Here is a 15,477-nt window from a genome sequence, read left to right as displayed (position 1 = left end):
ACATTATGATCAAGGGGACAATACTTCAAGAAGAAATAACACTCATTAACATATACTCACCAAACGAAGGAGCACCAAAATATATCAGACAACTGTTGTCCTCTCTGAAAACAGACATCAGAGAAAACACATACGTAGTGGGAGACTTCAACACACCACTATCAACAATGGATAGATCAACAAGACAAAAAATAAGTAAAGAAACCAAAGCTCTAAATAAAGACCTAGAGCAACTGGGCTTAACAGACATCTATAGAACACTAAACCCCAAAAAAACGGAGTACACATTTTTCTCAAGCGCACACGGATCATTCTCCAGGATCGATCACATACTGGGGCACAAGACAAACATCAACAGATACACCAAGATTGAAATCATATCAACCATCTTTTCTGACCATGAAGGCATCAAACTAGAAATAAACCATAAAAAGAAGGCAAGGAACTTTCCTACCTCATGGAGATTAAAAACCACACTACTGGAAGACCATTGGACTAATGAGGAGATCAAAGAAGAAATTAAAAAATTTTTTGAATTGAACGACAAGGAGGACACCAATATCCTAAATGTATGGGATGCAGCAAAAGCAGTAATAAGAGGAAAATATATAGCAATAGAAGCTCACATCAAGAAACAAGAAAGAACGCAAAGAAACAACCTAATCTCGAAGCTCAAAGATCTAGAAAAAGAACAACAAAAAAACCCCAAAACCAGTAGAAGAAAAGAAATAATAAAAACCAAAGCAGAAATAAATGAAATTGAAACTAAAAAAACAATCCAAAAGATCAATGAAACCAAGAGCTGGTTCTTTGAAAAAATCAATAAAATAGACAAACCCCTAGCCAGGCTCACAAAGGAAAAAAGGGAGAAAGCACAAATAAACAGGATCATCAATGAAAGAGGAGAAATCACAACGGACACAGCAGAAATCAAAAGAATAATCAGTAACTACTATGAACAGTTATATGGAAACAAGTTTAACAATCTAGAGGAGATGGACAAATTCCTACAACTCTACAATCACCCAAAGCTAGATAAAGAAGAAATAGAACACCTAAACAGACCAATTACAATTAGCGAAATTGAAATGGTAATCAAAAACCTCCCCCAAAACAAAAGCCCAGGACCTGATGGATTTACAAATGAATTCTACCAAACATTCAGAGACGAATTAGTGCCTATCCTTCACAAACTCTTCCAAAAAATTGAGAAGGAAGGGACAATACCAAACACGTTCTATGAAGCCAACATTACACTAATACCAAAACCGAACAAGGACAACACAAAAAAGGAAAACTACAGGCCAATCTCCCTAATGAACACTGATGCAAAAATCCTCAATAAAATTTTAGCTATCAGAATCCAGCAATGTATCCATAAGATAATTCACCACGACCAAGTTGGATTCATTCCAGGGGCACAAGGATGGTTTAACATCCGAAAATCAATCAACGTTATCCAACACATCAACAAAAAGAAATATAAAAACCATATGATAATATCAATAGATGCTGAGAAAGCTTTCGACAAAGTGCAACACCCATTCATGATAAAAGCCCTTGAAATTCTTGGGATACGAGGAACATACCTCAACATCATAAAGGCCATCTATGACAAGCCAACAGCCAGTATCATTCTCAATGGTGAAAAGCTGAAAGCAATTCCATTAAGATCTGGAACAAGACAAGGATGTCCACTCTCACCATTGCTTTTCAATATAATACTGGAAGTCCTAGCCAGGGCAATAAGACAAGAGAAAGACATCCAAGGAATCCAAATAGGAAAAGAAGAAGTCAAACTATCACTATTTGCAGACGATATGATATTATACATAGAGAACCCCAAAAACTCCACAGAAAAGCTAATTCAACTCATCAATCAGTTCAGTAAAGTGGCAGGATACAAAATCAACACGCAAAAGTCAGTAGCCTTCCTATACACAAACAATAAATCTGAAGAAGAAGAAATCAAAAAGACCATCCCTTTTGTTATTGAAACAAAAAAAATCAAATATTTGGGAATAAATCTAACAAAAGAGGTAAAGGACCTATACAAAGAAAACTATAAAACACTGTTAAAAGAAATAGAAGAAGACACAAAGAAATGGAGAGACATCCCCTGCTCATGGATTGGAAGAATAAACATTATTAAAATGGCCATCCTTCCAAAAGCAATATACAGATTCAATGCTATTCCAATCAAAATTTCAATGTCATTCTTCAAAGAAATAGAACAATTATTGATGAAATTCATATGGAATCACAAAAAACCCCGAATAGCCAAATCTCTCCTGAAAAAAAAAGAAGGGAATGGAGGCATCAGACTCCCAGACTTCAAACTATACTACAAAGCCATAATCATCAAAACTGCATGGTATTGGAACAAGAACAGACATACAGACCAATGGAATCGAATAGAAAATCCAGAAATAAACCCACAGATTTATGGTCAACTAATCTTTGACAAAGGAGCAAAGACTATGCATTGGAGCAAAGAAAGTTTGTTCAATAAATGGTGCTGGGAAAACTGGGTCGCTACATGCAAAAGAATGAAGCTTGACCACCACCTCACACCATACACAAAAATCAACTCAAAATGGATTAAAGAACTAGACATAAGACCTGAAACCATAAAATATATAGAAGGAAATATAGGCGAAACACTACGTGATTTGCACATCAAAGACATCTTTACAGACACATCACCCAAAGCAGTGATAGTGAAGGCAAAGATAAACAGCTGGGACTATATCAAATTAAAGAGCTTTTGCACAGCAAAAGAGACAATAACAAAAACAAAGAGAAACCCCACCAACTGGGAGAACATTTTTGCACCCAACACTAATGATAAAGGACTGATCACAAAAATCTGCAAAGAGCTGATGAGACTCAACAACAACAAAGAAAATAATCCAGTCAAAAAATGGGCAGAAGAGCTTAAAAGAAACTTCTCTGAAGAGGAAATGCAAATGGCCAACAGGCATATGAAAAAATGTTCAACATCACTTGTCATCAGGGAAATGCAAATCAAAACTACCATGAGATACCATCTCACACCAGTGAGAATGGCACATATTAAAAAAACTAGCAACAACAAATGTTGGCGAGGGTGTGGAGAAAAAGGAACTCTTCTGCACTGTTGGTGGGAGTGCAAACTGGTCCAACCACTGTGCAAAGCTGTGTGGAGATTTCTGGACCTACTAAACATAGAGCTTCCATATGACCCAGCAATTCCACTCCTAGGTATTTACCCAAAGGACACAGAAACATCAATTCCAAAGAACACCTGCACCCCTATGTTTATAGCAGCACTGTTTACAATAGCTAAGCTTTGGAAACAACCCAAATGCCCAAAAATAGATGACTGGATCAAGAAGATGTGGTACATATATACCATGGAATATTACTCAGCATTCAAAAAAGATAAACACATGCAATTTGCTGCAACATGGATGGCGCTGGAAGGGATCATGCTCAGCGAAATAAGCCAAAAAGAAAAAGAAAAATACCGGATGGTCTCACTCATAGCAGGAATCTAGAAAACTTAAATAAGGGACCAGGAAAATGAATAACTATAAGAAAGTGAAAATCAAAATCAACAAAAAACTATGAACCAGAGACACTTTTAGGGGGGCGGGGGCGGGAGGGGAGGGATTGGGGTCAGAATGGGGGGCTGCAATTGTATGGGGAATATAACAATAAAATTTATAAAATAAAATAAAATAAAATAAAATAAAAAAAAAAAGAAAGTTTAAGATAACTTGTAGAAAGCATACTATTATAATTTGATTTTTTTGATCTGATCATCTTTTCATAAGCTTATTAAACCCATTTATAGGTATGATGATTCTTGTTCTAACTAGCATTTACTTATACTTTTTTATTTCACAGTTTCAAACTTGGACTACTCTTCTATGGACGAAATCAAATTTTGTCCTGCTTGCTTGGAAATTATACATTCTATTTTTGTTCCTATGCTAGATTCCCTTAACTCGTGAGCCATACTCATATTTATTTTTACTGGTTTCTTTAGGTTTTTAATATTTGTAACTTCATCTAACAAGGCAAGCATTTTGTATGCACTCATCTCTTTGCCTGTCCTTTTTGTCTTTACCTCTGTCCACTCTTTCTTTCCTAACCTTGGCCAAGAAATAGTTCTGTGTCATTACAGATTGCCCTTTCAATCTAATTCTCTCTTCAGTGTAAATTTGGAAATATACATTCATTATTTCTTCATATATTTCCATTTGTCCATTTTATTTTCTTCCTCCTTCTGGAATGCCTATTATTCAGAGATTGGAATTTCTACCTCCATTTTCTTTATCTTTCAGATTTTTATTTTATATTTCCTGTCACTCTCTTTTCTGTGTTCCTTTGGGAGAGTTCTTCAATTGACTCATCCAGCTCACTTAATCTTTATCTTTCCTACTTTGACCTCTTAATGTTGGCTTCTCATTTCAGCTATTTTATTTTTAGTAACTATTATTTTCATTTGGTTCTTACCTCTTATTCTTGTGTTGTATTGCTAATTTCTCCCCTTATCCTCTTGTGTATATTCACTATGCTTAGAGTTTCAGTTCTTAAACTGACCTTTTCAATATTCTGCCTCACATGCTGTATGCTGCCTGGTTGAGTATCCTTTATGGAAGTTGCTCTCATCTGAAGTCTAGTTGATTTGGCAGCTACTCTGATAATGTCTATTGGGAAAGACCAACAAACACCAGACTTTAAAAGTCCTGCCGTTTAAAGAGAGGGGAGGAGTGGAGTTTCAGGGAGTAGATAACGCCTCTTGATCCTCCCTGCATGCTATTTGCTTCTATTCCGTATTTTATTTACTTTTAAGCTCTTAGGGAAAACCTGAGGTTATGTTCCACCAGTCCTGAGAGTCTGGAAGGCAGGGGAAGAAGAGCCAATATCACAGGGGTTCCTCAATTTCTCACACCAGAAAGGCAACCCCCGCGACCTCAGGGGCATTCTGGGCTGCTGCTTGCCGCTCCTGACTGGTAGTGAAATCACAAGAAATGACTGTTTTTGGGTTACCCCCGAATAGAAACAGCAGGATTTAAAAACCTTTCCTCAGCCTGTCATCTGCTTCTCCTCGCAGCTTTCTAACACCAACTTCCTCCCAACACAGTAGTTCAAGATATCCTTCACTCTTCCCAGCCTTTTCTGGTCTAACTCCTCCAAGTTTCCTGCTTGCTTTTGTTGTTTCTCCAGAATTGTCTCTGGAGGAGGGAGTCAGTAGTTTGTGATAATAGGCCATTTTGGCTTTTTTCATTCTCATTAAATTTGTATATGCTGCTGAGAGTCTTGAATGCCCTGGAATAATTTAAGTGTACAAGATCTTCCAGGAATAACTTTCCTCTCATTAGCCTATGCTGCAGCTTTGGAAGTGTCTTTTTATCGAGCCAGTGAGCAAAGGAGGATTTCTTTACGAGATAGAGACTTCTTCATAGATAATTCCATCAATTCACACCCGAGTGTCAGTAGAAGGTGATCTTGCATGTATTTGTGTTCCGCAGCAGAATTTGAAGTGTGAAACGAAAGCCTTTTCTCTCCATTTTGTCTGGCACTGGCTCCATTGTCTGCTGAGCTAACTATATTTGCCAACTTGTTGAGACATGAACTTTTCTGTTTTCTCTTTCCATTGTTTTCCTCTTGGTGCCTATTTGTAGTGCCAATAAGCACAGGGCAGGTTCACTATTGATTTGGCAGATGGATAGAATACCAGACCCCTTGGTGCACCTTTCAGGCTTTAATGCTCTCAGGGAACCAGGTACACAGGCACACCAGGCAGGGAGTCTGGCATGCAAGAAAGCAGACACAGGCCAGCCAGGGGGTGCTAGGAGACAGGCAGGCTTCCGAGCCTCCCAGCCTCCCTCCATGAATCTTTAAGCTTTCGCTCTGGGCTGTCTGTGGCATTCTCCCCAGTGGTCTCTAGGTCTTGCCTCTTTAGTCATATGGCTTGTCCTCTCGTAGCCCTAGTCTATCTCTGGGTGACACCACCCTAAAACCCCTGGCCTCTAAGGCTCAGGTGTTCACACTTGCACATGTACAGACACATGTGCCCTGTGCCTGCATTAACATGATGAAGGCCACAGAGGCTTATGACATTAAAAGCTTGATTCATTCATTTACCCTACAGTGTTCTATCACCACGTTTGCTTTTGTGGGTGCAGCAGACTGTTAGTATAGCATAAGCAGTGATTATATGCACTAATTTAAAACCTCTGGAGTGTTTCTTAAACTTGTACCGAGAAACTTTCATGACATTTATTCCCGCCTTTGTATTAATTTGTCTGGTTAATGCTAATGTAAATGTGGATATAATATCTTAATTTTTTTATTGTAGTAAAATATATAGTATAAAATTTTCCATCTTAATCATTTTAAGTGTACAATTGAATGGTATTAAATACAGTCACAATGTTGTACAACTGTCATCACTATTTCCAGACCCAAACAGAAAGTCTATAAACATTAAGCAACAATTTCCCAGATCCTGGTAGCTTTTAATCTTCTTCTGTCTATGTGTTTGCCTAGCTATCTAGATATTTCATATAAATGGAATCATATAAAATTTATCCTTTTGTGTCTGCCATTTTTTCACATAATATACTATGTGGAAGATTTTGTATACATTTTTTCACATAATTGTGCACTTCATCCAAGTCATAGCATATATTGCAACTTTCTTTTTATAGTTGAATAATATTCTCTTATTTGTATGCAGTGCATTTTATTTATCCATTCTTACGTTATTGGACACTTAGGTTGTTTCTTCCTACCTTTTTGCTTTGAATATTGACAGTTGGCCTGCAAGTATTTCTTTGAGTCCCTGCTTTGAGTTATTTTGAGTAAATATACATAGAGTTGTGATTGCTGAATTATATTCTAATTCTGTGTTTAATTTCTTGAGAAATTGCCAATTTACTTACTTTAAGCCTATTTTACTCATTTAAAAGAATAGCATTGTTAATGTGATATATGCAAGTATTTTATTATTGAAAAGAAATATATATATTGTTGGTGTTGAAATTTGCATCACTTTGACTATCAATGAGATTAAATATTTTCTGCTTATCAATTATTAGCATTTCCTCTTTTTTGAATTGCTTTTGTGTTTTAAAAATGTCTAGTTAACTGACACTTTGCAGAATTTATATTAACCATCAAATTTTAGTACTTGTCTCTGACAAACATGAGTCTTGCCGATCAGTTATATTTAAGTTCCTTCCGTGCAAAATGCAAGCTTACATGACTTAGGAACTCTGGATCACTGAACAGAGTAAAAATAAGATTAAATAAGTGTTATTTTGGGGCCTCCCCGGTGGCGCAGCGGTTGAGCGCTGGGTTGCGAAGCTGCCCGCAGCCTCTGCGGCACCGGTTCGATCCCCGGCTGCTCCTTGGCCACCGGAGGAGGGTCCCACATGGTGCGCAGACCTCTCCTGCCACCCGCTGCTCCCCTCAGCAGTGTACTTTGGTCCTTCTGCCTGCTCTGCTCCCCGCTCTGGCTCTGGTGAATTCTCTCACCCTCCCGCGCTTCTGACTGTACCCAGTGCATGTATAAACAAACAAACAAAACAAATAAATAAATAATAATAAAAGTATGCCTCTATTAAAAAAAATAAATAAATGTTATTTTGGTTGATTGATGAACAAAGTATTCACATATTTATTATTTTTCCATTTATCTCTTTTTCAAATTTGGTAAGAATGTAGGTTGTATCTTATCTAAGTTACATATGGGAAATGTTGCAGAGAAAAAAACAGGTTGATATGAAAATGTTCATTCTACACATTTTCTCCTTAGGTGGTTCAAGAGTTAGAACTTTATAACACAGGATATTATTTAGGCATGTTCATGGATTCTTCTGCAGTCTTTAAGGTATGTTTTATTTGCTTTTGTAATTTGGGGAAAATAGAGAGGGATTGGACATGTATATACCTAAGTTCTGAATAAGAAGAAAGAACAAAAGGAAATATTTTCACATTATGCATAAGAAATAAGCAAGAGTGAGTTAGGAGTACAGGAGACTGCTGTGACTTTTATTTAAAAATCAAGTTAAAATCATTCTTTGTAGGAATGTGGCCTCTGGGTATTCACGGATGCAAACCTTGTACAGGATTCCTTCGATGTTCTTTGTAAGTAAAATATAGCAATATGCTTTTGAAGTAAAATTTTTTCACCTTCGATATTTAAAATTACTTCTATAGATATGGATACTTTCTGGGTGAGCACTGAAATTGGGATTTTTAGTTTCTGTTTTCTTATCTCAAAATGTTTGGTGTTTAACGCACTTAGAAATACATCTGGGCTATGACATGGAATATTAGTCAGAGTTTCTGTCTGGGTCTATGAAATGAATGTTTCTGCTTTGTTCTCTGTTATTCTTGAAGGGAATTATATTTTTTGACATATTGGAAAAGCTTGTGCTTGTGATTTTTTTTGCAAAATGATTTTGAATAAAAGTAGCAAGTATTTTTGAAATATCTTTGTTCTCCACCTTTTTGTGCTCCCTTGGAATCAAGCCCTTCATTTATACACTGGTGAACTCTCTGCATTTGGGTTGATTCTTCCTGCTGCAGATACCTGAGCCTCTAGTGTTACAGTTTTATGAAGTCAAATGATATTGTTATATTAAAGAATATGGTATATTTAGCTTTCTTCAGGTAATCATTTTTCTAGACAACTTTTTTAGCAGTATTTTCCATTCTTCTGTTATTTAGCTTTTACCCATCTCTGTTCACCTTTACTTACCATCTTTACTTAATCCTGGTGCCCACTGTAATACTCATTCCTTTATTAGTAATACTTACCAAATACTTTGCCTTTTCTGAGAACCTTCTACCTTTATACTGTAACAAAAGAAACCTGATACTCTCACTAGCATATTGTATCCGTGGACACCTTAAGTGACCAACATTCATTTTTCTGCCTCTCTTGTGATCAGAGTCAGTAGGTACATCAAGTTCAGTATTTTGGCTCTTATAAGACCATTGTTTAGAAACCCTCAATTAATAGCCCCTGATTATTTGAAACTCAAAAATTTCAATTACAACTCCTGAAATCAACATTTAAATTTACCTACTTTTCCTTTCACTCTCTCTAACTTGATTACTCTCACAAAAGATTCAAAGTCTTACTCTTTTTCGTCCTCAGGAAGTTGAATATCTATGTACTTGATTCAGCTAATGTCCACTATCCTATGATCATCACTATAACAATAGTTACCCAAGGTCATATTATCTCTTGAATGCTGCTCTACTCCTAATGTTTCAGATCCCTTCTCTTCTGCCTTATATATTCTCTCACTTCCCTTAAATCTATTCAATATCTTTTTTTGGTCTTACTACGATCTTTAGTTTCTTGACTTACTTTAGCTCCTTTTGCCTTAATTTCCCTCTAATCCCTGGCATGGACCACACGGTTAATCAATTTGGTAGAATTCTTCCATTGTCCTTTGTCCTTCCATGTCTCTGTTAAACCCAAAACTGGAATAACTCAAATGTTTATTTTATCCCTTTGTTTTTCCACCCTGATGCTGTGCAAATACCTCAGAGTAAATATGTCACAAACAAGTTTATGATCTCTCTCTTCATTATTTTGCTCTTCTTAGTATGTATGAATTGATTGACATAGGATTCCTTGAATTGGTGTGATTTCATATTTCTGTGAATAAAATCAACATTTACTCTGATATCCAAATCAGAAACTTCATCCTTAATTCCTAACACTTTCTGTCATAGCATAGTGGTTAAGAAAGGAATTTGCCATTAGTTATTTTGGCTTTGAATTCTGGCTTTATGGCCCTCAGCAAATCAATTAACTTCTCTAGGTCTCAGGTTTTCCTCTGAAATATAAGACTAATAACATCACTAGTATTGCAGGATTTCTATGAAGTTAAATCCAAAAGCATGTAAAATGTTTTGTACATATATGGCACTTATAAGTCTATAATTACTTATTATCTTACTCTTCAGATCAGTTTGTTCATTCACTGTTCAATACATAGTGATATTAATTGCATGTCTAGCATGGATGGGGCCATGGATATTACATCTTGGGCTAATGGAGAAAACCATTAGCTAAGGACTGTGATGGCATACACATAGGATATCCAGCCAACAGACAGTGCAGAATTGTCTCTGAAGACTGTCTCTTCCTGTCCTCTGCTTGGCTTGAGGCTGTTACCATTATCTCCTTGACCACTGCAGTAGCTTCCTACTAATTTTTTGCCTGTCTCCATTTCCCTAGCTCTAACCCATTGTTCACACAGGCCAGAGTTATCATGGATAACAACATGGATAAAAAACATGGATTACATCATGTTTTTCTAATTTATTTTGAACATTCAATAGGCCATCATTATTTAAAGGACAATGTCCAAATCCTTCAGCATGGGATATTTGATATTTTAAAGTCTGGATCCAACCATTGTTTCTATTCTCATCTTTTTTTTTTTTTTTAAAGATTTATTTGTTTATTTATTTATGCAAGCACTGGGCACAGTCAGAAGCGCGGGAGGGTGAGAGAATCCACCAGAGCCAGAGCAGGGAGCAGAGCAGGCAGAAGGACCGAAGTACACCGCTGAGGGGAGCAGCGGGCAGCAGGAGAGGTCCGCGCGCCATGCGGGACCCTCCTCTGGTGGCCGGGGAGCAGCTAGAGATCGAACCGGCGCCGCAGAGGCTGCGGGCAGCCCCGCAACCCAGCGCTCAACCACTGCGCCACCGGGAGGCCCTCTATTCTCATCTTAATGCCATTCTTACCTAATGCTCATTGTCATAGTCTACCCATGTCTTTGTACTTAGCTTACTTTCTCTTTCCTGTATGAGATACTCTTATTCTGAAGACTTAAGGAAAATGCAAATGCAAAATGGAACTTTCCCCCCAGCTGTACTCTTTTCATCATCATCGTTTCATCATTCAGATTCTGTGTAAAAGCAGTCATTTTCTGCATGATAGGCATTTTACATGTGTCTGTTATCACCCATCATGCTTCTTAGTTTTCTCTTTCTCAGTCTCCATAGAATATGAGTGTAGCTTTCTGCTTTCGTCTGTCTATCCTTGGTAACTACTATGTATAATTATTTAAAAATAACTTGAGACTTAAAGTAGAGAAAATAGAAATAGATAACTTGACTATTATAGGAAAAAAAGTCAGTAAACTGGATGATTATAATATCCAATAAAAAAAAGGTTGGTATTAGCAGTGGTAATCAGCACTAGGCAGTGAAAAAGAGGAGCTTTCACGTTTAAAAATATGCTTTAACTTACCTTTTTTTTTTTTTTAAGATTTATTTATTTATTTATACAAGCACTGGGTACAGTCGGAAGAGCGGGAGGGTGAGAGAATTCACCAGAGCCTGAGCGGGGAACAGAACAGACAGTCTGACGAAGTACACGGCTGAGGGGAGCAGCGGGCGTGGCAGGAGAGGTCTGCGCGCCATGTGGGACTCTCACTGGTGGCCGGGGATCGAACCGGCACTGCAGAGGCTGCGGGCAGCTTCGCAGCCCAGTGCTCAACCGCTGTGCCACCAGGGGAGGTCCCGATTTAACTTATGTTTTAGCAACTGAGTTATAAGTAGTTTTTCAGGTATTTGCTGTGGGGACGGGGAACATGGATTTTTTTTTTCAGTTCTGGCTCTGTTGTAACTGGCCATCTGGCCTTGGGTAAACAGTTGACTTCTCTGAGCCACAGGCGTCTCATCTGTAAAATGAAAGGATTGGGTAAGATGAACTCAATGGTCCTGTAGAGTTGAGAGGTGACTTGATTCTGTGAGCTAAGTTTATAATCATTTTCTACAGTGACTTTCCCCCTAACAGTTATCAATGTTTATTTGTAGATGACTCGCTTCCTGACAGGTTTGTGGAGGAAAATGAAGGGTATCCAATAGATTTTAATGATTTTTCTTCGGGGAGCAGTACACGTGTCAGAAAACATTTTCCCGAGACTTGGATTTGGCTGGACACCAAAATGGGGTAAGAATTTAAAAAGTGCTTTTTCTGGTCACATTTTGTTTATTGTGAGTTGTAAGTTTTGCCCTCTTTTTAATGTTTAAGTACAAACATAATGTGATTAAGAGCTAAATAGACCAAGAGGGTTTTATTTTAGAATGTTGAGCATATGTAAATATTTTATTTTAAACTGTTTAGCATTTTAGAATGTTTAGTATTTGATAAAGCCACATGCAAATTGTGGTAGTGAGAGTATTGTCACTATTTCTAATGAAGGATGATTTTTATTTCCCAGATGTCTCATAGTTCTTTTGGAGAAAAATTACTGAAAATACATCTGGGAAGCACTCAGGGCTACTCTTTCTTCCTTTAGCCCCACATTCCCATGAACCACAGTGGGACAGGGTGTATTCAGTGAAAGGAATTCAGCTTTGTTGACAAGCTCTGTGCAACCTTGATAGTTAATTAGTTTTGACTGGGATTTAGAGAGAAACATTTATGCAAATTGAGAGAAATGTGTTAAATTAGAAAATACATCTATTATTTCTGTAAAATTTATGAAGATAATCTTCATTTTGGAGACTTAAACATTTTAGAAAGATTTTAGTAGAATATGGTTCAGTGTGCAGTGTTATGACTTTGTTATGATCTTTTCCTTATTTTCCTTGAGAACTTGGCATTTACTGCTTTATTCTTAGATTTCTTCATGAAGTTAGATATGTAAAGGATTTGGACAATTAAAAATACTCCCCCAAATAGTTTAAATTGACTTATTTTGAAATGTGTCATTTCTTGACTTTATGATTTTTATGTTTATCTTGACTTCAGTTCCAGGACTTTCCAAGATTTTGAATTTACTGTACCTGACTCTATCACTTCTTGGGTGGCGACAGCTTTTGTGATCTCTGAGGACTTAGGTCTTGGATTAACGGCTACTCCAGTGGAGGTAGTATATTAAAGGACTACTTATAATTTATAAAGTCATGTAACTAAGAAAGTGTCAGCTCCTGAATGGATTTTTAAAAAAATAATTTTTTCCAATTTTGATCACAACATAGAGATTTTTCAGTGTTTGTTTTCATTGGCTTTATATTTTAGAATGTGAGCTATATTATTGTTGAATGTACTGGGTCCATATTAAGATTTGGAAAGAAAGTGTATTATTGGCTAAATCCACCCACCTGCAGAGACCTATAGAGACAGTGTTTCTGTGTGTCCCCTAGCATATTGTCCCCTAGCAGACATTCCTTCACATCTCTTTCATTAGATTGTATCATATGTAACTTCCTAAACCAGTCACTGGCAAGAAGCTTATAATGATCATGACCAATGTTAGACCAGTAGTCTTTCCTCTGTCATTCCAGGGTTCCATTTTTATAACAAATATCTTGTTTGGTACTTTTACCATCTAAAATGTAATTCACAGAAAATGCTACAGGCCTATATACTCAAATTAATATGATGGCTTAAATGAAATACTATGGAGAAAAAGAAGAAAAGGAAAGTTATGTGTAATAAAATGATATGTATTTCTGTATGTAAGTGAATAGGCATAGCAACACTAGAAGGTATAGTAACATGTTTAAATGTTTGTGCCATGCATAAAATCACCCTATAAGTAACAGCTGCAGATGCAGTTTCTATACATGTATTGTTTCTGCAACTGAAAAGGAGTGATGTTGCCTGTGATGATGTAAATTTCTGAGACTCAAACAACTTTTGGTAAGGTTACAAGCAAACTGAAGTGCAATCTCCTCTTGATTTACAAAATAATTGTCTTAGTGAAAAATTTGGTGTCCATTGAAAAAATGCTTTGGGTTTTTATATGAATTGGAATTAGCCTGGAAATTCACGCCACTTTACCTACATGTATATGTAGAGTAACATTTAAGAATCATGAGGGATATGGGACAGTTCTCTGTCTAGGACTGTCCTGAACCTGCAGACCTCCACCCAGTACGTGCCCACATCATCCTGCAATTGTTTGATAATCTTTTTTTTTTTTAAAGATTTATTTATTTATGTATACAAGAGCTGGGGGTACAGGCCAGAGATGCGGGAGGTGAGAGGATTCACCAAAGACAGAGTGGGGAACAGAACAGGCAGACTGACTGAAATACACTGCTAAGGGAAGTAGCAGGTGAGACATGAGAGGTCTGCTGCGCCATGTGGATTGCTCTCTGGCCGGCCGGGGATCGAACTCGTGCTGCAGAGGCTGTGGATTGCTTCATAGTGAGGTGCTTAACCCCTTGCACTACCAGGGAGGCTCTGTTTGACAATCTTAAGGCCCCTCCTCAAATGTCCAAATAAACCTCTAGAGGGAATTACAGCTGCTCTTGGGAGTCATTGGCCTAAGCTGATCAAGATTTGTCTTCAGAGGCAGGGGAGAGTTTCAGCCTCTCTGCAGAACTGACAACACTATCAAAGTTTGGTTATAAATGAGGAAGTGCACATTTACATGTGTAGAAGGTAGTGGGCAGAATATCATTAAGACTCTCCACCTGACTGGGGCTATTTGATTTGGCCAGTGGCTTTTAAAGTAGTTAGTGGGGTCAGGATAGTTTGGAGTCAGCTATTGCTTAGAAGAACAATTTGCTTTGGTATCAGCCATGCTGCCCCAGTTCTGGCACTTCCACCTCCCAATAATGTGGTCTTTTACATAGTTACAGAGATCTCTGAACATCAAATTTCTCTTCTGTAAAATACCAGTACAATATCTGCCTCATAGGGTTGTAATGATTAAGTTGCTGGTGTAAAGTGCTTGACTCTTAGTGGTATTTATTAAAGTGTGGTGATTATTATGTTAAGTAACATAAATCAAGTCAATTTACCATCATTCATTTGGGATAAGATGGTATTTACTTTCTGTTAATAAGCATTTCTAATGAAGTTTTAAGCTTCACAGGTCTTATGAGGTTTGCTTTCAGTTACATAAAAATGTGAAGCATTTGACTTAAATAATATATTAATTTTGTTCTTTCCAGTTACAAGCCTTCCAACCATTTTTCATTGATTTGAACCTTCCCTACTCTGTCATCAGAGGTGAAGAATTTGCTTTGGAAGTAACCATATTCAATTATTTGAAAGATGCCATGGAGGTAAGATTTTGTTAATCATTTATACTTCTGAAAAAAGTGGAGAAAATGTGACGGGATTGAGTCATGTACTATTTGGGCACTTGGACATCTAAGCATTTCACATATTTCTGGAAGATTGAAAATAGACCTTGTGATTTCTTCTGCTTATTAATGTCTAAGGCTATTTTTAACATGCCTAAAACATTCTTTCCTTAATTTCCTACACAGGCCCTCCACTTTAGCCTTGTGACTTCCTTATGGTCCTGATGCATGTCTTTCTCTCTTTTGCCTCCTTGTATTTTCTCCTAGTCTTCCCTACCTCTAGGATGTGTTGCCATTTCTCACTGACATTCTGTGCCTGCTACAGTTGGCAGGAATTTATTTCTTACTGACCTGACTTGAAATTAAGATGCCTTTTTTGAGGCATCCCACCATTCTATT

At 37.2% G+C, this 15,477-nt stretch overlaps 1 protein-coding gene across 1 annotated transcript in view; it reads left to right on the top strand.

Annotated features, from left to right (window-relative positions):
* The window catches only part of CD109 (CD109 molecule), a gene marked incomplete at both ends in the record, with an annotated part of 123,047 nt that overhangs the window by 68,780 nt on the left and 38,790 nt on the right, over window positions 1–15,477 (top strand). The window contains 5 exons of the mRNA XM_084258676.1: window positions 7,814–7,888; window positions 8,085–8,145; window positions 11,848–11,983; window positions 12,788–12,905; window positions 14,944–15,057. Of these exons, the coding sequence (XP_084114802.1) occupies window positions 7,814–7,888; window positions 8,085–8,145; window positions 11,848–11,983; window positions 12,788–12,905; window positions 14,944–15,057 (504 nt within the window). The remainder of the gene's footprint in view (window positions 1–7,813; window positions 7,889–8,084; window positions 8,146–11,847; window positions 11,984–12,787; window positions 12,906–14,943; window positions 15,058–15,477) is intronic.

This window comes from Talpa europaea (genome assembly GCF_964194135.1).
Source record: "Talpa europaea genome assembly, chromosome: 2".
NCBI classification, from domain to species: domain Eukaryota; kingdom Metazoa; phylum Chordata; class Mammalia; order Eulipotyphla; family Talpidae; genus Talpa; species Talpa europaea.
This window is presented reverse-complemented; position numbering and strand designations above follow the sequence as displayed.